The sequence below is a fragment of the Rhinoraja longicauda genome, chromosome 41 (genome assembly GCF_053455715.1).
Source record: "Rhinoraja longicauda isolate Sanriku21f chromosome 41, sRhiLon1.1, whole genome shotgun sequence".
Taxonomy (NCBI): Eukaryota; Metazoa; Chordata; class Chondrichthyes; order Rajiformes; family Arhynchobatidae; genus Rhinoraja; species Rhinoraja longicauda.
In genome coordinates, this window is record NC_135993.1 from 7402987 (window position 1) to 7427936 (window position 24950).

The 24950-nt window shown below is 46.5% G+C and overlaps 1 protein-coding gene across 1 annotated transcript; it reads left to right on the forward strand.

Moving 5' to 3' along the window:
• The first annotated feature begins 1889 nt into the window (after positions 1-1889).
• Positions 1890-24644, forward strand: LOC144611809 (galectin-9-like). The gene is made up of 8 exons (XM_078431076.1): positions 1890-2023; positions 8034-8122; positions 9557-9758; positions 12841-12960; positions 15236-15268; positions 18335-18420; positions 19536-19701; positions 20944-24644. The coding sequence occupies exons 1-8, from the start codon at positions 1994-1996 to the stop codon at positions 21088-21090; spliced, it is 873 nt and encodes a 290-aa protein (XP_078287202.1). The 5' UTR covers positions 1890-1993; the 3' UTR covers positions 21091-24644.
• Positions 24645-24950: the final 306 nt, after the last annotated feature.

Sequence of the window (24950 nt, forward strand, 5' to 3'; positions counted from 1 at the left end):
GGAGCTAAAATGTTGGAATCCTAGAGAGTCGGGACCTAAAATGTCGGGGCCTACATTGTCGGGGCCTACAGCGTCCGGGCCTGCAGCACCCCCCGGGCCTAATACGGGACAAGGCCGTTCCCTTACGAGACAAACAAATTTAGCTCAAAATAGGGGATGTCCCGGCTAATACGGGACTGTTGGCAACCCTAGGAGAGGGGTTGTGGAGATTATCATGACCTCGTGAACTCTCTCCCAGTTTCATCTTGTCAGTAAACTTGCATTTTGTTCCTTCATGCACAAAACTTTGGCCACGGTGGCAGTTGCAGTTTCAATCACTTCCTCCATAAGTTATGTTTATTACTATTCCTTCACTATTTCCACATCGAACCACCCAAGTTCCTGGTACTCTTTAGTTACTATGTCACATAGTTCAGTTTAGTTTCTTGTCACATGAACCAAGACTTCCCCCTTATCCTTAAGCTGAGAGAAAAGCTTTTTGTTGCGTGCTAACCAGACATCGGAAAGACTATACATAGACACAAAAAACTGGAGAAAAGGCCCTGTCCCACTTAGGTGATTTTAAGGCGACTGCCGGCGACTAGGCTGTGTGTGAACGATCGTCGGGTTGTCGCAGGCGGGCGTGATCGTGAGGAGTCTTCAATGAATCGTAGCGGATCTCGGCGCATCGCGGAAAGATTTCCCAGATATAAATTTCTCGGCGACAGCTGGCTTGTCGTCAGGTATCATAGCTTATTGCGGGCGCTGTCTGTCGCACGCTGTCCCCAGGTTTGCTAGGTTGTCGCAGATGCATTTAGAAGCACGTGATATTAAATTAAGAAAAGGCATTTGAAGATACCAGAAGATAGTTTTGTTTAACCAGTTTATTTACCGTCAGGACATTTGACAGGTAGATTGGAGGCGACAGTTTGACGGTCAGGTAAGCGTGGGAATTTTGCGATGTTTCCGAAGACGGTGTAATCTCTTGGCCAGGTGCTAGTTTCACAAAAAAAGTAACGTGTATCGACCTGACTCGGCATTGTCGTGGTCATTGTCGTGGTCACTGTCGTGGTCATTGTCGTGGTCACTGTCGTGGTCATTGTCGCGGTCATTGTCGTGATCATTGTCGCGGTCATTGTCGTGGTCATTGTCGCGGTCATTGTCGTGGTCATTGTCGTGGTCATTGTCGTAGAGTAAAAGAAAATTTCGGCGATCTGCTACGACTTTGACAGTCGCCGGCAGTCGCCTAAAAAATCGCCTAAGTGGGACAGGCCGTTTAGTCAGCGGAATGTGCAGCATCTCTGGAGAGAAGGGATGGGTGACGTTTCGGGTTGAGACCCTTCTTCAGACTTTGCTTCGTTTCCTGAAGTCTATCACTAACTCCTTTGTCTTGCTGACATTGAGAGAAGGGATTTATTTCACAAAATGCTGGAGTAACTCAGCAGGTCAGGCAGCATCTCAGGAGGGAAGGAATGGGTGACGTTTCGGGTCGAGTCCCTTCTTCAGACTGAAGGGAGCTGAGAGCACCAGTATTGAGGATTATCGTAGAGGATGATTTGTCCACTTTCTACACACTGGGGGCAATTTACAGCAGGCAATTAACCTTCAAACCAGCACATCTTTAGGATGCGGGTGGAAACCAGAGACCTCGGAAGGAAAACCAATGCGGTCACTAGGAGAAAGTGCAAACGTGCAAACTTGCACAGAAGGCATCCGCGGTGAGGATGAAACCCAGGTCCCTGGAATGCTGTGGAGCTTTGTAGAAGTTAAGAATATAAGGCTTTCCTACGATCAGATTGTGTCTGCCATATACATTGGACTTTTGCTCTGAACTTTAAGCAAAACAGAAAGTGGTGGAGTAAATTAGCATATTATTTCTGGGCTGAGAGCAGGCGTTCCTACCTCATGTTCATTTCCTGCTATACTATATAAGAGGTACTACACAATACTGGTAAGTTCAAACCTTGTCTCAGAGTCCCCAGGAGCAGAAAGAAGGAAGACGAGAGCCAGCAAGATGATGCAACAACTGCCCATCTATAACCCGGTAGGAAGCAACAGTCCCATCCCATTGTTGTTTTGTTAATTGGTTGTTTTCCCCGACAGTGTCTGCAGCGATTATTTCATTGTCTCTCCCACATTTTAGGATATTGAGCCAAAAGGCTCAAATGGGGATGAGGGTTTGGTTGAGGTTCTGGGCTATTGGAGAAGCGTGAGAGAGCTGGGGAATGCAGAGAGTACGAGTGAGGGAGGGAGGGAAAGTGAGAGGGATTGAGAAAGTGAAATGTCGAGGAACCAACAAGAGAGCAGGCCATTCTAGACTGGGTATTGAGTAATGAGGAAGGGTTAGTTAGCAGTCTTGTTGTGCGAGGCCCCTTGGGCAAAAGTGACCATAATATGGTGGAGTTCTTCATTAGGATGGAGAGTGACAGTCAATTCAGAAACAAGTGTTCTGAACTTAAAGAAAGGTAACTTTGAGGGTATGAGACGTGAATTGTCCAAGATAGACTGGCAATTTATACTTAAAGTGTTGACGGTGGACATGCAATGGAAGGCATTTAAAGATTGCATGGATGAACTACAACAATTGTTCATCCCAGTTTGGCAAAAGAATAAACCAGGAAAGGTAGTGCATCCGTGGCTAACAAGAGAAATCAAGGATAGTATTAAAACAAAAGATGAAGCATATAAATTAGCCAGAAAAAGTATCATACCAGAGGACTGGGAGAAATTCAGAGTCCAGCAGAGGAGGACAAAGGGCTTAATTAGGAAAGGGAAAATAGATTATGAGAGAAAACTGGCAGGGAACATAAAAACTGACTGCAAAAGCTTGAAGAGAAAAAGACGAGTTAAGACAAATGTAGGTCCCTTGCAGTCGGAAACAGGTGAATTGATCATAGGGAACAAGGAGATGGCAGACCAATTGAACAACTACTTTGGTTCTGTCTAGGGAAGACATAAACAATCTGCCGGAAATAGCAGGGGACCGGGGGTCTAACGAGATGGAGGAACTGAGGGTAATCCAGGTTAGTCGGGAAGTGGTGTTAGGTAAATTAAATGGATTAAAGGCAGATAAATCCCCAGGGCCAGATAGGCTGCATCCCAGAGTGCTTAAGGAAGTAGCCTCAGAAATAGTGGATGCATTAGTGATAATTTTTCAAAACTCTTTAGATTCTGGAGTAGTTCCTGAGGATTGGAGGGTAGCTAATGTAACCCCACTTTTTAAAAAGGGAGGGAGAGAGAAAACGGGGAATTATAGACCAGTTAGCCTAACATCGGTAGTGGGGAAAATGCTAGAGTCAGTTATTAAAGATGTGATAGCATCACATTTGGAAAGTGGTGAAATCATCGGACAAAGTCAGCATGGATTTATGAAAGGCAAATCATGCCTGACGAATCTTATAGAATTTTTCGAGGATGTAACTAGTAGAGTGGATAAGGGAGAACCAGTCGATGTGTTATATCTGGACTTTCAGAAGGCCTTCGACAAGGTCCCACATAGGAGATTGGGGTACAAACTTAAAGCACATGGTATTGGGGGTCCAGTGTTGAGGTGGATAGAGAATTGTTTGGCGGACAGGAAGCTAAGAGTAGGAATAAACGGGTCCTTTTCGGAATGGCAGGCAGTGACTAGTGGGGTACCGCAAGGCTCAGTGCTGGGACCCCAGTTATTTACAATATATATTAATGATTTGGACGAGGGAATTGAATGCAACATCTCTAAGTTTGCGGATGACACGAAGCTGGGTGGCAGTGTTAGCTGCGAGGAGGATGCTAGGAGGCTGCAGAGTGACTTGGATAGATTAGGAGAGTGGGCAAATGCATGGCAGATGCAATATAATGTAGATAAATGTGAGGTTATCCACTTTGGCGGCAAGAACAGGAAAGCAGAGTATTACCTGAATGGTGGCCAATTAGGAAAAGGGGAGATGCAACGTGACCTGGGTGTCATGGTGCACCAGTCATTGAAAGCAAGCGTGCAGGTGCAGCAGGCAGTGAAGAAAGCGAATGGTATGTTAGCATTCATAGCAAGAGGATTTGAGTATAGGAGCAGGGAGGTTCTGCTGCAGTTGTACAGGGCCTTGGTGAGACCGCACCTCGAGTATTGTGTACAGTTTTGGTCTCCTAATCTGAGGAAAGACATTCTAGCCTTAGAGGGAGTACAGAGAAGGTTCACCAGATTGATCCCTGGGATGGCAGGACTTTCATATGAAGAAAGACTGGATAGACTAGGTTTATACTCGCTGGAATTTAGAAGACTGAGGGGGGATCTTATTGAAACATATAAAATTCTTAAGGGGTTGGAGAGGCTAGATGCGGGAAGATTGTTCCCGATGTTGGGGAAGTCCAGAACCAGGGGTCACAGCTTAAGGATAAGGGGGAAGTCTTTTAGGACCGAGATGAGAAAACATTTCTTCACACAGAGAGTGGTGAGTCTGTGGAATTCTCTGCCACAGAAGGTAGTTGAGGCCAGTTCATTGGCTATATTTAAGAGGGAGTTAGATGTGGCCCTTGTGGCTAAAGGGATCAGGGGGTATGGAGAGAAGGCAGGTACAGGATGCTGAGCTGGATGATCAGCCATGATCATATTGAATGGCGGTGCAGGCTCGAAGGGCCGAATGGCCTACTCCTGCACCTATTTTCTATGTTTCTATGAAAGATAGTGAGAGGGAGGAGAGAGTGAGAGGGACTTAGGATGTGGGAGATGAAGTAAGGGGGTACGAATTAAGAGAGTGAGGAACAGAGGAATCTGGGGAAGATTGAGAGGGAGTGGGGAGAGCGAGGGATATGTGAGGAAACATGAGAGGGTTTAAGAAATGGACTGGAGAGTATGAGTGTCAGTGACAGGAATTCAATGTGATCATGGCTGATCATTCTCAATCAGTACCCCGTTCCTGCTTTCTCCCCATACCCCCTGACTCCGCTATCCTTAAGAGCTCTATCTAGCTCTCTCTCTTGAATGTATTCAGAGAATTGGCCTCCACTGCCCTCTGAGGCAGAGAATTCCACAGATTCACGACTCTCTGACTAAAAAAGTTTTTCCTCATCTCTGTTCTAAATGGCCTACCCCTTATTCTTAAACTGTGGCCCCTTGTTCTGGACTCCCCCAACATTGGGAACATGTTTCCTGCCTCTGACGTGTCCAACCCCTTAGTAATCTTATACGTTTCGATAAGATCCCCTCTCATCCTTCTAGATTCCAGTGTATATGGACCTAGTCGCTCCAGTCTTTCAACATATGACAGTCCCGCCATTCCGGGAATTAACCTGGTAAACCTACGCTGCACGCCCTCAAAACATTCAAGGGCGGCACGGTGGCGCAGCGGTAGAGTTGCTGCTTTACAGCGAATGCAGCGCCGGAGCCTCAGGTTCGATCCTGACTACGGGTGCTGCACTGTAAGGAGTTTGTACGTTCTTCCCGTGACCTGCGTGGGTTTTCTCCGAGATCTTCGGTTTCCTCCCACACTCCAAAGACGTACAGGTATGTAGGTTAATTGGCTGGGTAAATGTAAAAATTGTCCCTAGTGGGTGTAGGATAGTGTTAATGTACGGGGATCGTTGGGCGGCACGGACTTGGTGGGCCGAAAAGGCCTGTTTCCGGCTGTATATATATGATATGATATGATAATTGGGAGAGTGCAAGCGTGAGTGAGAAGTGAGTGAGAGTGAGAGAGACCGTGGAGAGTGAGAGGATGACATGAAATCTTCCTACGGAACTGTGGTGAGTAAAACAGCACCAAAGGGGACAGCAGATAATGAGGAAGGAGCCATTTTGTGTAGATAATGAGGAAGGAGCCATTTTGAAGGAGCCATGTGCTGGAATTCGAGTGATGCTGTATTTACGCTCAACAAGATTGTATCTGTGCAATTATTTTCATCTCCAATTGCACGCACACATGTTTCTGACTTATTTCCTGAATGGCCCCTCTCTGATGTTAAAGTTTAATCTCCTTGATTTAGACGACTTCGCTTATAAAAAAAAAAGACATTTTTACCATTTATCTTTTCCATTTCTTTCAACAACTCAATCAGATTATCCCTTCATTTTTATTATTTTGTGGGAAAAGAAAATAGTTTAACCTCACGTCTAAATCCTGGAGTTTTAGACAATAGACAATAGACAATAGGTGCAGGAGTAGGCCATTCGGCCCTTCGAGCCAGCACCACCATTCAATGTGATCATGGCTGATCATTCTCAATCAGTACCCCGTTCCTGCCTTCTCCCCATACCCCCTGACTCCGCTATCCTTAAGAGCTCTATCTAGCTCTCTCTTGAAAGCATTCAGAGAATTGGCCTCCACTGCCTTCTGAGGCAGAGAGTTCCACAGATTTACAACTCTCTGACTGAAAAAATTATTCCTCATCTCTGTTCTAAATGGCCAACCCCTTATTCTTAAACTGTGGCCCCTGGTTCTGGACTCCCCCAACATTGAGAACATGTTTCCTGCCTCTAACGTGTCCAACCCCTTAATAATCTTATATGTTTCGATAAGATCCCCTCTCATCCTTCTAAATTCCAGTGTATACAAGCCTAGTCGCTCCAGTCTTCCAGTTTTTGAGGGACTTTCCCCCGAACATATTCTCCCCGTGATGTAGGGTTGCCAAATTCCTCATTCCCAAATACGGGACAAGGTGACGTCGCCGCCCCGCTCCCCACGTGACCTCACCCCAGCCAATGGCCACGTGCTCCCACTCCACCAATGGCGGCCGCCCGGCCCGGGAGGCGGGTTGCTACGCAACCTCTGTTAGGTGGTGCCCGGGCCTCCGCACCTACACTGTCCGCGACTAAAGTTTTGTGCATGAAGGAACTGAATGCACGTTTACTGACAAGATGAAACTGGGAGAGAGATCATGAGGTAACAAGTCATCCTTTACGATAATCTCCACAACCCCTCTCCTAGGGTTGCCAACTGTCCCGTATTAGCCAGGACATCCCGTATTTTGGGGTAAATTTGTTTTTCCAATACAGGACAGCCGTTGTCCCGTATTAGGCCCGGGGAGGCGCTGTAGGCCCGGATGCTGTAGGCTCCGACACTGTAGGCCCGGATGCTGTAGGCCCGGATGCTGTAGGCCCCGACACTGTAGGCCCTGACGCTGTAGGTCCCAACAGTTTAGGTCCCGACATTCTAGGTTTCCGACATTTTAGCTCCTGACATTCTAGGTCTGGAGGCCCGGGCGCCGTCTAATGGAGGTTGCATAGCAACCTGCTTCCCGGCCCGGGCGGCCACCATTGGTGGAGTGGGAGCACGTGGCTGCTGGCTGGGTGACGTCACCCTTTGTCCCTTATTTGCGTGTGAGGAAGTTGGCAACCCTACTAATACGGGACAAGGGCGGTCCCGTACGGGACAAACTAATTTAGCACAAAACACGGGATGTCCCGGCTAATACGGGACAGTTGGCGACCCTACCGTGATCCCATCAACTGACCTGGACACTTGGGGCAATTTACAGAGGCCAATTAATCTACCATGCTGCAAGTTTTTGAGATGTGGGAGGAAACTGGAGCACCCTTAGGGAACCCCATGCATGTCAAAGCCAGAGCTAACTGTCTCCGAATAAGAGGAATGGAGTTGAGAAAAAGAAATCTCCAGCCAGAGGCTGGTGAATCTTTACAATTCGGTGTATATTCAAGACAGAGATTATGGACCTGGAGATATTAAAGGATTGAAGGAATATGGAGTGAATGAAGAAACATAGCATTGAGCTGAAAGATCAGCCATGATTGCAATGAATAGTGAAAGGGCCTACTCCTGTTTTCATTTTTTACATTTGTATGAAGTCCATGCGTAAGACCTAATTTTGCTGTTATATTGAATGTAGTGCGAATCGTCTTGATCCTAGTAAATTGTTTTGTTTCTGGAAACCAACCCATTTCCTCCTCTCTCGTGGATTAATCTACCCTGTTTCACCAGCAAAATATATAATGCCACCATCATTTGGAAAGCAAATGGTTTGTCGGGAAATAGAGAGAGGAGTTGCATGGAAGGTTGGAATTGGTATAATGTTGAGAATGTGATGATTTACACACTGTCTAAGTATATTTGTTCCTCTTTCAGATAATTCCTTTTATTGGGAAAATATTGGGCGGACTTCAGGATGGGAAGATGGTGATAATTCAAGGACAAGTGCCAGAAAAACCTGTGAGGTAACACGGTTAAAACTTAGGTAGTTTGGGAAAAGAGGATGACACCTAGGGTTGCCAACTTCTCACTCCCAAATAAGGGATAAAGGGTGATGTCACCGCCCCCCTGGGTGAGTGTGATCTCACCCAGCCAGCGGCCACGTGCTCCCGCTCCACCGATGGCAGCCAGCCGGGCCGGGAGACGGGTTGCTATGCAACCCCATTAGGCAGCGCCCGGGCCTACACTGTCCGGGACTACAGTGGCTCCCAGGCTACAGTGTCCGGCCTACAGTGACCAGGGCTACAGTGTCCGGGCCTACACTGACCGGGCCTACAGTGTCCGGGCCTACAGCGCCGTCCAGGCCTAATACAGGACATGGGCGGTCCCATACAGGACAAACCAATTTAGCCCAAAATACGGGATGCCCCGGCTAATACAGGACAGTTGGCAACCCTACCAGCACCTTATCCCAACGACATTCCTGGAAGGATTCTAGATTACATTTTTCTAGTTTCCCTAGCTCTGACACCTCCCACACCATTATATTTGATATCTTCCTTTCTTCTTAGCTCCTCTAAAGGAGCAACAGCGCCTTATCCATTTTCTCCAAGCTGACCTGTGCCTATTTATTCCCACCACTCCCCCCTCTACCTACATTTCACCTCTGCTCCACAATTTCCAACTCTTCAATCCTCTTGTTTCACATCTGTTTTTCTCATCTCTGGCCTTTGTGCAACAATCCGTCTATCAATACCCTCCCTCACCTGCGTTCACCTATTAGCTGCCAGGCTATATCCTGTTGCTTCTCTCTCCGAGCTTACTCCCACCCTCCCTATCCCACAATCAGTCTGAAGAAGGGTCCTGACCCAAAATGTCACTTAGCCGTGTTCTCCAGAGATGCTGCCTGACCCGCTGAGTTACTCCAGCACCTTGCGTCTTTTTAACTGCCAGGTTGACACAGGATTAGTTTGTAGTTTAGAGATACAGGACGGAAACAATCCCTTCGGCCCACCGAGTCCGCACCGCCCAGCGATCCCCACACACTACACTATCCTACACACACGAGGGACAATTTACATTTATACCAAGCCAATTAACCTACAAACCTGTACGTCTTTGGAATGTGGGAGGAAACCAAAGATCTCGGAGAAAACCCACGCTGGACACAGGGAGAACGTACAAACTCCGTACAGACGGCACCCGTAGTCGGGATCAAATCCAGGTTTCCGGCTCTGTGAGGCAGCAACTCTACCGCTGCGCCACCGTGCCTCTGAAGGGGAAGCTTCCAAATGACCTCCCTTCAGCAACAGTATTAGATACAGGTACATTCCTCAAATAACAACCTGCTTTTGGGAAACATGGTTCCACATCGCTGCCAGAGCTATTGCTGGTGGCCACAGCTGAGCGGGAGTTAAGAGCGTCTCAGAGAAGCTGACTGACTGAACTTTGTTTTGCAGATTGTCGGTGGACTTTGTGTGCAGCAACTCCAGACATTCAGACATTGCTTTCCACTTCAACGTGCGTTACGATCAATCCACCGTGGTCTGCAACACGCTGGAGAATGACACATGGGGAACTGAAGAGATAAAGCACCACGTTCCCATCAAGGCCGGATCCTACTTTGAGCTCATCATTAAAATAGGCAATTACTCTTTCCAGGTATGACACATTGGCTCCATTTACACTGATGAGCCAAAACATTATGACCACCTGCCTAATATGCTGTTGGTCCTCCGTGTGCCGCCAAAACAGCGCCGACCCGCCGAGGCACGGACTCTACAAGACCCCTGAAGGTGTCCTGTGGTATCTGGCACCAAAACATTGGCTGCAGATCCTTTAGCAGCTCCCCACAAGCCTTGCCATTTCAGAGATGCTCTGACCCAGTCGTCTGGCCATAACAATTTGGCCCTTGTCAAAGTCACTCAGGTCTTTACATTTAGATTTAGAGATACAGCGCGGAAACAGGCCCTTCAGCCCACCGAGTCCGCGCCGCCCAGCGATCCCCGCACATTAACACTATCCTACACACACTAGGAACAATTTTTCCATTTACCCAGTCAATTAACTTACAAACCTATACGTCTTTGGAGTGTGGGAGGAAACCGAAGATCTTGGAGAAAACCCACGCAGGTCACGGGGAGAACGTACAAACTCCGTACAGACGGCGCCCGTAGTCAGGATCGAACCTGGGTCTCCGGCGCTGCATTCGCTGTAAGGCAGCAACTCTACTGCTGCGCCACCGTGACTGCCCATTTACTACCGCATCCAACACGTCAACTTCAAGAACTGACTGTTCACCTGCTGCCTAATATATCCCACCCCTTGACAGATGCCATTGCAACAAGATAATCATTGTTATTCACTTCACCTGTCAGTGGTCATAATGTTTCGGCTCAACGGTGTATAGTTGCATTCTATCCTTGGCTTGCAAATAGTGAAATCTATAGTGGGCCAATGGATTAAGTTTAGCGTTATTATTATCGACATATGCTCTGAGATACAGTGAATAGGTTTTGTTTGTGTGGTGTTCAATCAAATCCGATAATACTACACACGAATACAATCATGCCAAACACAAGTACAATAGGTAGAGCGGGAAAAAACAAACTAGGATGCATAATATACTTTCTCAGCATTGTAGCCTAACAGTTTCAGTGAAAAAGTCTCGTGTTCACAATGAAGCAGGTTGAAGAACCAAAACTGTATCCTACGAAAAAACCATTCAGAAGTCTAAGAAGTATAAGAAGATAACTGCAGATGCTGGTACAAATCGAAGGTATTTATTCACAAAATGCTGGAGTAACTCAGCAGGTCAGGCAGCATCTCAGGAGAGAAGGAATGGGCAACGTTTCGGGTCGAGACCCTTCTTCAGACTGATGTCAGGAGGGCGGGACAAAGGAAGGATATAGGTGGAGACAGGAAGATAGAGGGAGATCTGGGAAGGGGGAGGGGAAGAGAGGGACAGAGGAACTATCTACAGTTGGACTTTGATAATAAACAATAGACAATAGATGCAGGAGTAGGCCATTCGGCCCTTTGAGCCAGCGCCACCAATCAATGTGATCATGGCTGATCATTCTCAATCAGTACCCCGTTCCTGCCTTCTCCCCATATCCCCTGACTCCGCTATCTTTAAGAGCTCTATCTAGAACTCTCTTGAAAGCATCCAGAGAATTGTCCTCCACTGCCTTCTGAGGCAGAGAATTCCACAGATTTACAACTCTCTGACTGAAAAAGTTTTTCCTCATCTCCGTTCTAAATGGCCCTACCCCTTATTCTTAAACTTTTAAGATAATTTTAAGAAAAAAGAAAGCTACAAGACCACTAGACCATGAAGAAGGGTCTCGACCCGAAACGTCACCCATTCCTTCTCTCCAGAGATGCTGCCTGACCTGCTGAGTTACTCCAGCATTTTGTGAATAAATACCTTGGGAGAGAATTACGTTGTCCGGAAAACATTTAACCAGAAAGCTACAAGTGGTGTGTGTAGGATAGTGTTAATGTGCCTGGATCGCTGGGCGGCGCGAACTCGGTGGGCCGAAGGGCCTGTTTCCGCGCTGTATCTCTAAATCTAAAAAAAATCTAAAAACCACTAGACCATGAAGAAGGGTCTCGACCCAAAACGTCACCCATTCCTTCTCTCCCGAGATGCTGCCTGACCCGCTGAGTTACTCCAGCATTTTGTGTCTTCCTTCGATTCAAACCAGCATCTGCAGTTCTTTCCCACACAGACCAAAAGGCTGGATCTACATTCTTCCCCGGTCATGGGTGTTACTGTGAGTAGACATTGAGGCCACTGGGGAACCCTCCATGAATGTGCCGAAGTCCAACATCATTTGCCACATGTGGTGGGAGAAAGGAGTGACTGGAGGATTTTCAGAAACCATTTCGGTTTAACATTTTAGTCTTGAAAAGAAAATTGGAAGTGAGCCAAAGTTGACTGGTCATCAGGATTTAACCTTTCTCTTCAGGAAAGATCGGTTCTGTTTTCATTGGCTTGGGAAGGTGGGCCAGTGAGGAGGAACTTTCTGGCTGACCAAGGATGAGATGGTGAGCTATTCAGCAGGTCACAAGAATAATGTATCCAATCAGAATTGGCAACTAAACCTCCGAGAACATGGGACCTCAGCACTTTTGAACATTTAGATCATCACCATTAACTAATATTGACTAATATTGATGGGCATCTTCGTCAAGTTGGGCCAAAGGGCATTTTACCTTGCTAACTCGATACCATACTTACAGTATAAAATAGGCCATTCAGCCCATTGGGTCTACAGAAGCTCTCAGGGCAAACCCCCAATAATATAATTTGTTTAGAGATGTTTCTTACACTTATTTCCATGTATCAATTCCCTCTCACATTCCCACCCTCCAAATTCTCCCCCTCATCTACACACTCAGTGCAGTTTAATGGGGCCAACAAACTTACTGACCCAAATATCTTTGGAACGCCAGAGGAAATCAGGGGGAGCTTGTGGGTGGGTGGAGATGTATTGGATGGAATTACAACCTTTCAACCACTGAGTTAGTCAAATACTACCACCTTTTGCTTCAATCCTGAATCTTGGAAGTGGAATGTAAGCCTTGGGAATGGAGTAAGGGAAGCTTGTGAATTCTGGGGAGACTAATTCATTGTAATTGGGTAGTTGTTGGCCGGCATTGACTCAATGGGCCTGTTTTCATGCGGTTCGACGCCTGGCTTTTTTCTAAGTAACAAGGATGTTCTCTTCTTGCACAGGTCTCTGTGGACGGGCAGCATTTCCTGGAGTACAGACACAGGCTGCCCTTGACTAGTGTCGACACCCTGAAGATTACCAGAGATGTTCACGTGAATGCCATCACCTTCAAGGAACCAGACGTGGGTATCACACTGTTTACTTGCCGAGCACAAGCCCTTCTGGGTTGCCAACTTTTTAAGGTCTTAACTCACTTCTGAATTCAGTCATACATTCTCCTTTATTCCAACATGCAAATTATATCAGCAGTTTCACCCAGAGAGTTGTGAATTTGTGGAATTCTCTGCCACAGAAGGCAGTGGAGGCCAATTCACTGGATGTATTTAAAAAAAGAGTTAGATAGACCTCTAAGGGCAGGCACGGGTTACTGATTGTGGATGATCAGCCATGATCACAATGAATGGCGATGCGAGCTCGAAGGGCAGAATGGCCTCCTCCTGCACCTATTTTCTATATTTCTATGTTTGTGAAAGTGTAAAATGTACAGTAGAGTTACTATATTCAACAGTGAAATTAACGAAAGGTTTTTAGTTAGGAAGGGCGGAGACTGAGGAAACCAGGCCCATCACTGGTGTTCAGCACCGCCTCTGCTAACAATAGGAATGTGTTTGCAGATTTTCACAGCCTGCCTCCTCACCCAGCAGGAGTACGCACAAAGGAGGCCCAGATGGTCTGGCATCCAAATTAGTAGGCCATTTGGCCCCTCGAACCTGCCCCATCTCATAATTAGATAATTGCCAACCTGCTCGTAACTTCAACCCCACATCCTTGCCCACTCACAGTAACCTTCCCCACCTCCTCACTCCTCAAGTCTGAAGAAGGGTCTCGACCCGAATCGTCACCTATTCCTTCTCTCCAGAGAAGCTGCCTGTCCCACTGAGTTACTCCAGTATTTTGTGTCTATCCTCACTCCTCTGTCCTCAAGATCCTCACTCACGATCCTCTCAACCTCTGTCTTAAACATACTCAAAGAATCTGCTTCCACAGCTCTTTAAAGAAGAGTTTTAAAGACTCTCGCAGAGAAAATAAAGAGTTTAGTTTAGTTTATTGTTATGCGTACTGAGGTACAATGAAAAACTTTTGTTGCGCGCTAACCAGTCAGCGGAAAGACAATACATGATTACAATTGAGCCATCCACAGTATACAGATACAGGACAAAGGGAATAACATTGAGTGCAAGATAAAGTCCAGTAAAGTCCGATTAAAGATCGTTCGAGGGTCTCCAATGAGGTCAAGTCAAGTCAAGTCAATTTTATTTGTATAGCACATTTAAAAACAACCCACGTTGACCAAAGTGCTGCACATCTGATTAGGAAAAAAAAAAGAGAAACATACAGTGGCAGGCAGCCAAACACAACGGCGCGGCCATCATCTTGAACAAAATGTTTAACTAAAGCAGAATGATGTAATCATGTATTGTCTTTCTGCTGGCTGGTTGGTTAGGCACACAACAAAAAGCTTTTCACTGTACACATGACTATAAACTGAAGTGAACTGAACTGAATGTGCATTTTACCATCTGCTCTTTGGAGTGGGTGTACGGTAAATAGTAGCTCAGCACCGCTCTCTAGTTATTGATTGGGTGGTTCAGTTGGTTGGCGGCACGGTGGCGCAGCGGTAGAGTTGCTGCCTTACAGCGAATGCAGCGCCGGAGACTCAGGTTCGATCCTGACTACGGGTGCTGTACTGTACGGAGTTTGTACGTTCTCCCCGTGACCTGCGTGGGTTTTCTCCGAGATCTTCGGTTTCCTCCCACACTCCAAAGACGTACAGGTTTGTAGGTTAATTGGCTGGGCAAATGTAAAAAATTGTCCCTAGTGTGTGTAGGATAGTGTTAATGTGCGGGGATCGCTGGGCGGCGCGGACCCGATGGGCCGAAGGGCCTGTTTCTGCGCTGTATCTCTAAAATCTAAAAAAAAAACAGTGTCTGGCCTTGTGTTTAACTTTATTTTTAATGCGGGTCAGGCAGCGTCTCGGGAGAGAAGGAATGGGTGACATTTCGGGTCAAGACCCTTCCTCAGACTGAAGACCAGGGTGCAGTGTAAGGTAGATTTGGAAACCTGGGATGTCAGGCTGAAGCGGTGTTCACTGCATGGGTACTAAGGAACATTACGGTCACACGTGGCTTGGTCTGGCATGTGTTCTTATTACCTTATCAGTCTGAAGGAAGGTCTCGACCCGAAATGTCACCCATTCCTTCTCTCCAGAGGCCCCAGCATGTATCAATCTTCTTAATACCTTTTTGGGCAATTTCTCAAGGAAAATCAGTCCCTTGCTGCTTCATCGTGTTTCCTGGTGATGGCATCCAGTTTATGTGGCTTTGTTTAAGGGATGCACTGGTGTTCCAACAATGACCCATGGAGTAAGTACTAACATTTTATATTGTTGTTTTACAGAGCACACCGGCCCAAGTGACTGTGTCTAATCCAGTAAGTATTTGTTCAGATGTTCTAAGAGTACCCCTCCTTCTTTTCTACCACAGTTGCCAGTGCTTATTTGTTTCCTCAACATTTTTTCCCTCCCATTTAATTTGATGCCAACCTACAAACACCCCCCACCCCCCCTCCCTTTCCCCCCCTTCTCATCCCTGTACCCCATTTGGATGCACACCATTTCTCCCTTTCCCTCCGTTCCCTTCCACCTCGAGTACTGCCTCTGGCTTCACACTGCATGCCTCTTCTATCCTTATCTCCTGAACTCACACTTTATGTCTTTTTGACACAATCATAATCATACTTTAGATTTTTTAAATTTTTAGATTTAGAGATACAGCGCAGAAACAGGCCCTTCGGCCCACCGGGTCCGCGCCGCCCAGCGATCCCCGCACACTAACACTATCCTTCACCCACTAGGGACAATTTTTACATTTGCCCAGCCAATTAACCTACATACCTGCACGTCTTTGGAGTGTGGGAGGAAACCGAAGATCTCGGAGAAAACCCACGCAGGTCACGGGGAGAACGTACAAACTCCGTACAGACGGCGCCTGTAGTCAGGATCGAACCTGAGTCTCCGGCGCTGCATTCGCTGTAAGGCAGCAACTCTACCGCTGCGCCACTGTGCCGCCCTTTATTAGCCAAGTGTGTTTTGCAACATACGAGGAATTTCATTTGCCATACAGTCATACCAATAAAAAAGCAACAGAAGACACAAAATACATTTTAACATGAACATCCACCACAGTGACTCCTCCACATTCCTCACTGTGATGGAAGGCGAAGAAAAGTTCAAACTCTTCCCTTCTTTGTCCTCCAGCGGTCGGGGGCCTCGAACCTTCTGTTGACGGGACGATCTTGACTCCCGTAGCTGGCGATCGGGCCTTCCTCATTGGGGCGATCAAGCCCCTGCATCGGTGGGGAATCTCTGCTCCCCCGCGCCGGGCCATCTACCCCGGGTCGGGGCTTTTTTTTTCTCTTCTTTTCTCTTCTTTTCTTCATAAGGAACACGTGCAAACTCCACACGGACAGCTCCCAAGGCCAGGATTGAAACCATGTGTCTGGTGTCGAGCGGCGTTAGACAATAGACAATAGACAATAGGTGCAGGAGTAGGCCATTCAGCCCTTCGAGCCAGCACCGCCATTCAATGCGATCATGGCTGATCACTCTCAATCAGTACCCCGTTCCTGCCTTCTCCCCATACCCCCTCACTCCGCTATCCTTAAGAGCTCTATCCAGCTCTCTCTTGAAAGCATCCAACGAACTGGCCTCCACTGCCTTCTGAGGCAGAGAATTCCACACCTTCACCACCCTCTGACTGAAAAAGTTCTTCCTCATCTCCGTTCTAAATGGCCTACCCCTTATTCTCAAACTGTGGCCCCTTGTTCTGGACTCCCCCAACATTGGGAACATGTTATCTGCCTCTAATGTGTCCAATCCCCTAATTATCTTATATGTTTCAATAAGATCCTCCCTCATCCTTCTAAATTCCAGTGTATACAAGCCCAATCGCTCCAGCCTTTCAACATACGACAGTCCCGCCATTCCGGGAATTAACCTAGTGAACCTACGCTGCACGCCCTCCATAGCAAGAATATCCTTCCTCAAATTTGGAGACCAAAACTGCACACAGTACTCCAGGTGCGGTCTCACCAGGGCCCGGTACAACTGTAGAAGGACCTTTTTGCTCCTATACTCAACTCCTCTTGTTACGAAGGCCAACATTCCATTGGCTTTCTTCACTGCCTGCTGAACCTGCATGCTTCCTTTCATTGACTGATGCACTAGGACACCCAGATCTCGTTGAACTCCCCCTCCTCCTAACTTGACACCATTCAGATAATAATCTGCCTTTCTATTCTTACTTCCAAAGTGAATAACCTCACACTTATCTACATTAAACTGCATCTGCCATGTATCCGCCCACTCACACAACCTGTCCAAGTCACCCTGCAGCCTTATTGCATCTTCCTCACAATTCACACTACCCTCCAACTTAGTATCATCTGCAAATTTGCTAATGGTACTTTTAATCCCTTCGTCTAAGTCATTAATGTATATCGTAAATAGCTGGGGTCCCAGCACCGAACCTTGCGGTACCCCACTGGTCACTGCCTGCCATTCCGAAAGGGACCCATTTATCCCCACTCTTTGCTTTCTGTCTGTCAACCAATTTTCTATCCATGTCAGTACCCTACCCCCAATACCATGTGCCCTAATTTTGCCCACTAATCTCCTATGTGGGACCTTGTCGAAGGCTTTCTGAAAGTCGAGGTACACCACATCCACTGACTCTCCCTTGTCAATTTTCCTAGTTACATCCTCAAAAAATTCCAGTAGATTTGTCAAGCATGATTTCCCCTTCGTAAATCCATGCTGACTCGGAATGATCCCGTTACTGCTATCCAAATGCTCAGCAATTTCGTCTTTTATAATTGACTCCAGCATCTTCCCCACCACTGATGTCAGACTAACTGGTCTATAATTACCCGTTTTCTCTCTCCCTCCTTTCTTAAAAAGTGGGATAACATTTGCTATCCTCCAATCCACAGGAACTGATCCTGAATCTATAGAACATTGAAAAATGATCACCAATGCTTCCACTATTTCTAGAGCCACCTCCTTAAGTACTCTGGGATGCAGACCATCAGGCCCTGGGGATTTATCAGCCTTCAGTCCCATCAGTCTACCCAAGACCATTTCCTGCCTAATGTGGATTTCCTTCAGTTCCTCCATCACCCTAGGTTCTCCGGCCCCTAGAACATTTGGGAGATTGTGTGTATCTTCCTCAGTGAAGACAGATCCAAAGTAACGGTTTAACTCGTCTGCCATTTCTTTGTTCCCCATAATAAATTCCCCTGCTTCTGTCTTCAAGGGACCCATCACTGTGCCGCTAGATTTGATAGCAATGATCACACACCCTCTCAATGATACACCCTGTGATTAACTCTCTCCCTGGGCCCGGCTCTCCATATTGCCGTCATCTCCTCCAGCCTTACAGACTTCAGCTGTCCGCACTGTTGAGCTCATGCTAATGGATGTCTCGGGTCATTCCTTAGGTCATTCCTTACAAGGCCTATGTGGGACCCATCCTTCCACAGCGGCTGATAAAGATCGTCGGGACTGTGAACACCAATCCTCGCAAGTAAGTTCTGATGATGAGTTTCTTCAACCTGAAATGTTCATGCTCGTGTGTGGTTTTTTTTTTTTTTTTTTTCTGTTTTCTCTCTCTCTCTCTCTCTCTCTCTCTCTCTCTCTCTCTCTCTCTCTCTCTCTCTCTCTCTCTCTCTCTCTCTCTCTCTCTCTCTCTCTCTCTCTCTCTCTCTCTCTCTCTCTCTCTCTCTTTCCCCCCTCCCTCTCTCTCTCTCTCTCTCTCTCTCTCTCTCTCTCTCTCTCTCTCTCTCTCTCTCTCTCTCTCTCTCTCTCTCTCTCTCTCTTTTCCCCCCTCCCTCTCTCCCTCTCTCTCTCTCTCTCTCTTTTCCCCCCTCTCTCCCTCTCTCCCTCTCTCCCTCCGCCTTCGCCTTCCCCTTCCCCTCCCCCTAGTATATAGATGTTCAGTTTTGGTCACCATGTCATAGGAAAGATGTTGTCAAGCTGGAAAAGGAACAGAGAAAATTTAATAGAATGTTGTCAGGACTCGTGGGCCTGAGCTACAGGGAAAGATTGGGCAGGCTAGGACTTTATTGTTTGCAGCACAGGGGTGATCTTCCAGAAATGTACAAGATCATGCGAGGAATAGATGGGGTAAATGCAGTCTTGTGCCCCAAGTAGGAGAATCGAGAAGCAGGGACATACATTTAAGATGAGTGGGAAAGATATGAGGGGTATGAAAGACCTGAGGGGTAACCTTTCTACACAAAGGGTGGTGTGTATATGAAACGAGCTGCTGGAGGAGGTAATTGAGGCAGTTACTATCATAACGTTTAAGAGACATAGGGACAGGTACGTGGATAGGATAAGTTTAGAGGGATATGGGCCAAGTACAGGCAGGTGGGACTTGTTGATGGGGCAAGTTGGTTGGCATGGGCAGTTTGGGCCGAAGGGCCTGTTCCCACACTGTGTGACTCTATGACTCTCTTCTCTCCAGTCCCTCTCTCAATTCCTCTCCAGCCTCCTCACATCTCCTATGACTCTGTACATTTTTGAAAGATTGGGGAACCGAGGGCACAAAATGCACGATGAAGCTATAAAAATACAACGGGATTACTAATGTCCTTGAACCAAATTACCTACCGTCATAGATGTTTTATTTTTTTCAAGGTTTACCATTAATCTGTTTGTCAGTTACTCTGATAACATTGCCCTGCACATCGATCAAAGATACGCTGAAAAAGTCTTGGTGCGGAACACCAGAATCAATCAGACTTGGGGTGCAGAGGAGCGAGCTTTGCCCTTCACCCCGTTTGTGCCTGGCCAGACATTTGAGGTACGTCATCCTCCTGGGCAGGGCCCAGGTTCTGGATCTCGGACATGCTGCAGATTAGGCGACTGCTCTTGAGGCAGCAGCTTTTACCCTGATAACGCTGTTGTCGACTATTTCCCGCTCAGGAAAGATATCCAAAGTAGGGTAAACGTATCCTTACGGTATATAACGTGAAAAATTAGTCCTTTTGCAATTGAGTCACAAATCAAAAGGGCATCACAGTGGTGCAGCTAGTAGAGCTGCTGCCTCACAGCACCAATGATCTGGGTTGTAACCCGACCTCCGGTGCGATCCATGCGGCGTTTGCACATTCTCCCTATAACCTCGTGGGTTTCCTCTGGATGCTCTGGTTTCCTCCCATATCCCAAGTAATATGTGTTAGTAGTTTAATTGATATCTGTGTAGAGAGTCGATGAGAGAGTGAGATAACATATAACCGGTGTCAACGGGTGATTGATAGTTGGCAATGGACTCAGAGGGGCTGTTTCCGTGCTCTATCTCTGAATCAAACTAAGAGGTCATTCTTCAAATCTCACCGTGGCATTTTAGCTATTGGCAGCAGAAATTGAATTAGATTTAGTCAATGATCCAATGATTCCATGACACTGCAAACAATGTTTCGGGTTGGAACCCTTCTTCGGACTCAATAGACAATAGACAATAGGTGCAGGAGGAGGCCCTTCGACCCAGCACCGCCATTCAATGTGATCATGGCTGATCATTCTCAATCAGTACCCCGTTCCTGCCTTCTCCCCATACCCCCTGACTTCGCTATCCTTAAGAGCTCTATCTAGCTCTCTCTTGAATGCATTCAGAGAATTGGCCTCCACTGCCTTCTGAGGCAGAGAATTCCACAGATTCACAACTCTCTGACTGAATTTTTTTTTCCTCATCTCTGTTCTAAATGACCTACCCCTTATTCTTAAACTGTGGCCCCTGGTTCTGGACTCCCCCAACATTGGGAACATGTTTCCTGCCTCTAACGTGTCCAACCCCTTAATAATCTTATACTCAAAGTCTCACAGATGCTGCCTGACCTGCTGAGTTATTACAGCACTCTGTGTTTTGCTCAAAATTCCAGCATCTGCAGTTCTTTCCTTCTCAAGAAAATGTTCTTCAATAAGTTAACTGTTCAAACTAAACAAAGCGTAAATGTACCTTGTGTCTTATTGGATTAGAAAGAGGATTTGACGGCAAAAGACTTTTATGGTTTATCTGTAATTCTCTGTAATTCTTTTACGGCAGATGCAGATCATGGTTCAACCAAGCTGCTACACAGTCTTGGTCGATGGAAAGCACCTCTTCAACTACAACCATAGGGTGCAGCCCCTGAACCAGATTGATCAACTGGAAGTCTTTGGTGACATCAACATATCTCTTGTGCAGTACTAATGTTTTGAAGTAAAGAATTTGCTTTATCCAGAAAATAAAATCAGCATAATCTTCCCAAATTCTCATTTTTAACCCTTTACTTTTCTTGGTGTTCAGTCCATAGTTGAACATCCATTTCACGTCAATCAAAGGAAGCCATTTTGTTGAGTGGGTGAAGGTCACTTTTGCATTGGTACATGAACCAATGCCGTTGATTCCCAGCAGGTTGACTTTGGCTGATCCCAGTGCACCAGAGTAGTTTGCAGGTCCAGCTGTAGTTTATAGTGACCTAGTGTATTAGTATCATGCAGTTCTATATTTGTAAAGGAGAATGCAACAGCCAAATGTTATCAGGTACTAGACCAAGTGGACCCATTGGACCCAAACCTCTCCTGCATTGTTGCAGCACCCGCTCCTCTCACCCTCCCCTCTCCCCCTCCCCTCTCCCCTCTCACCCTCCCCTCTCACCCTCCCCTCTCACCCTCCCTTCCCCTCTCCCCTTCCCTTCTCCCCCTCCCTCCCTGTCCCATCCCCCCTTCCCCTCCCCCTCACTCCATCCCCCTAAACCCCCTTATCCTCCCTCCTTCCTCCTCCCACCCTAGGTGATAGATTTAAAACTTTAAAATGTGATTAACTTTAAAAATATAGCACCAATTTCAATGAAACTTCTTCCATTAGCACCAAAGGGATGATGGTGAGTAAGATGGGCCTAAAATAGTCGTGCTATCGTGTACCGTTTTGGCTGTAGTTCAGGAACAAACAAACGAGAGTTTTAGTATATAGATATGCAGTGGGTGCCTACCTGATCGGCACTCGGTTCCCAGTTTGATGCTGTTAAGGTTGGGGAAGAGGCCATCTTCTCTTGTTACCCTTGATAATTAACATGACGGGACACTCAATGTAAAGTTGAACCACAACATGTACCTCTCTGGGCAACCTGGCAGGTTAAAGACACATTATGCAACAAAGTTGGGCAGTCAGGCACAACAAGATGAAAACCAGTCCCAAGTTCAATCCATGTTCTGTGTTGTGCCTTCAACTTGGGGAAAAGGCAGGCACGGGTTATTGATTGTGGACGATCAGCCATGATCACAATGAATGGCGGTGCTGGCTCGAAGGGCAGAATTGGCCTCCTCCTGCACCTATTTTCTATGTTTCTATGTTAACTTCGGTAAAATTGGTGTAAGTCAGTGATATGCAACACTTTTGTGGGGCTGCCCAAAACTGTGGTCGAAACCACTTGAAAGGGCCACTCCGGGTGAAACTGAGGAATCAATCAAAACATAGAAACATAGAAACAGAAAATAGGTGCAGGAGTAGGCCATTCGGCCCTTCGAGCCTGCACCGCCATTCAATATGATCATGGCTGATCATCCAACTCAGTATCCCGTACCTGCCTTCTCTCCATACCCCCTGATCCCTTTAGCCACGTCTAACTCCCTCTTAAATATAGCCAATGAACTGGCCTCAACTACCTAGTCAAACCGCATGTCAAAAACCTCGGCATGATATTTGACTCTGCATTAAAATTTGATAAGCAAGTCAACGCTGTGGTAAAAGCCAGCTTCTTCCAACTTCGAACCATAGCTAAAATCAAACCTTTCCTCCAATTCGACGACACAGAAAAAATCATTCACGCTTTCATTTCCTCCCGCCTAGACTACTGCAACTCCCTATACACTGGGATCAGCCAATCTTCCCTGTCCCGCCTGCAACTGGTCCAAAACGCCGCAGCGAGACTCCTGACGGGTACCCGTAAAAGGGACCACATCACCCCGATTCTGGCCTCTCTCCACTGGCTCCCTGTACGGTACAGAATCAACTTCAAGCTCCTCCTATTCACGTATAAAGCCCTAAATGGACATTCCCCCCCCCACATCAAAAATCTTCTAACCCCCCTCTCTAACTCCAGGTCCCTCAGGTCGGCCGACTTGGGGCTACTCACTATCCCGCGGTCTAGGCTTAAGCTCAGGGGTGACCGCGCTTTTGCGGTTGCAGCTCCTAGACTGTGGAACAGCATCCCTCTCCCCATCAGAACTGCCCCCTCCATCGACTCCTTTAAGTCCAGGCTCAAAACCTATTTCTACTCCCTAGCGTTTGAGGCTCATTGAGGAGGCGCTGTGAACTGTTTGCGTGCTACTGTATGTTTCATTTTTTCCCCTTAGTACCTAATCAGATGTACAGCACTTTGGTCAACGTGGGTTGTTTTTAAATGTGCTATACAAATAAAATTGACTTGACTTGACTTGACCTTCTGTGGCAGAGAATTCCACAGATTCACCACTCTCTGTGTGAAAAAAAACGTTCTCATCTCGGTCCTAAAAGACTTCCCCCTTATCCTTAAACTGTGACCCCTTGTTCTGGACTTCCCCAACATCGGGAACAATCTTCCTGCATCTAGCCTGTCCAACCCCTTAAGAATTTTGTAATTGCCCATCCATGTCCTTTGTTTATTCAGGATTCTAACGTCTGCAGTTCCTTGTGTCTCCTGATAAATATGCTTTAGTTCTGCTGCAAGATATAAATTATGTTATTTTTGCTGCTCCTCAATGCTGTACTCACAACTCGCAACTCCACCTTGCTCCCATCCTACTAACTCTTCTAGTTGCTGCCCCGTTAGTTAGAGTCCTCATGTTCTTTTCCACCTTTCCATGGATTGCACAAACCTGTTGTCCAGTGGTACATCTTGCCACATCTGCATAGTAATAAGTGCTACATCATACAGTGGTACATCTTTGCCACATCTGCATAGTTGGCAATGGCTGCGATTTTGAAACATACAAAAATACCTGCTGGAGTAGGCCATTCGTCCCTTCAAGTTTTGGTTCTACAACTGGTTCGATCATGCCCTCTAGTGTGATTGAGCAACACTACAACCCAGCAGCTCTCAAGACCATTCCCTCCCCCTCCTTGCTCCATGTCAACTCGGGTCTTTGAGCACATCTCTCACCAGTCGAGAGTAAGTCTGTCTAATCCAGATGAACATGCTCTGCCTACCACGGACATTTATAATCATCTGGACGTCCATTTAGACACCAGCTTATCCACTTGCTGCCCCACTATCAAGATTAGATTGAACAGGAAAAGACAGTGCTCAGTTCTGAGCTAAAATAAGTCCAATCTAATTTCCCTGGCCTTTCCACAAAAGCGGAGGACTTGATTTCATGATGCAGGATTGATGATTCTCGAATTGCTACCTTGCGTTTAATTCAGATGTTTAGAGTGTGATATTACAGTATAAAACATTACAACGTTGGCGGTCAATTTCCTTCTGCTGTTTTGCACTCTCCACTTGCAATATTTGGATGAATGGCTCAATGTGAATAGATGAGATGCACAAAATGGCATTCAAAGTTTAAGTAGCAATGCTTGTGTATTACTTGCTGAAAAGATGCATCCTGGCAGAGATGGAGACTGGCTTTGGAAGAAGAATTCAACCTTTCGCCTGATTTATCTGTTGTCAAACCAAATCAAAGCAATTAATAATCCCTAACTGGATAAGAGCTTCAGAATCATAATTGCTCGCTGAAACAAGATGACTAAGAAATGTATACATAAAATATTATTTGTATCTTGCTCGCTGAATACATTTTATATGACTGCAAAAAAACAACCTGCTTTATTGGTTTTCTTATCAGAGACATAAATAAGTCCAGATCATTCAAGAGGGACAAAAGCATCTGGAATTGGAAGGTGCTGGTGACACAGGACCCATTGTAGTAAATAGAGTCATGCAGCACGAAAACTGACCCTACAGCCCAATTCATCCTTGCCAACCAAAATACCCCTTCTAAATTAGTCCCATTTGATCACACTTGGCCTATATCCGTCTAAACCTTTCCTATCCATGTACCTGTCCCTACCTTTGGTAGGAAATAGTC

Excerpts from the sequence above, each read along its gene's own strand:
- LOC144611809 (XM_078431076.1), top strand. The coding sequence starts at position 1,994 with ATGATGCAACAACTGCCCATCTATAACCCG. Across the intron at positions 8,123-9,556 it reads GTGCCAGAAAAACCTGTGAG|ATTGTCGGTGGACTTTGTGT; the intron begins GTAACACGGTTA and ends TTTGTTTTGCAG. Across the intron at positions 19,702-20,943 it reads TGCCTGGCCAGACATTTGAG|ATGCAGATCATGGTTCAACC; the intron begins GTACGTCATCCT and ends CTTTTACGGCAG.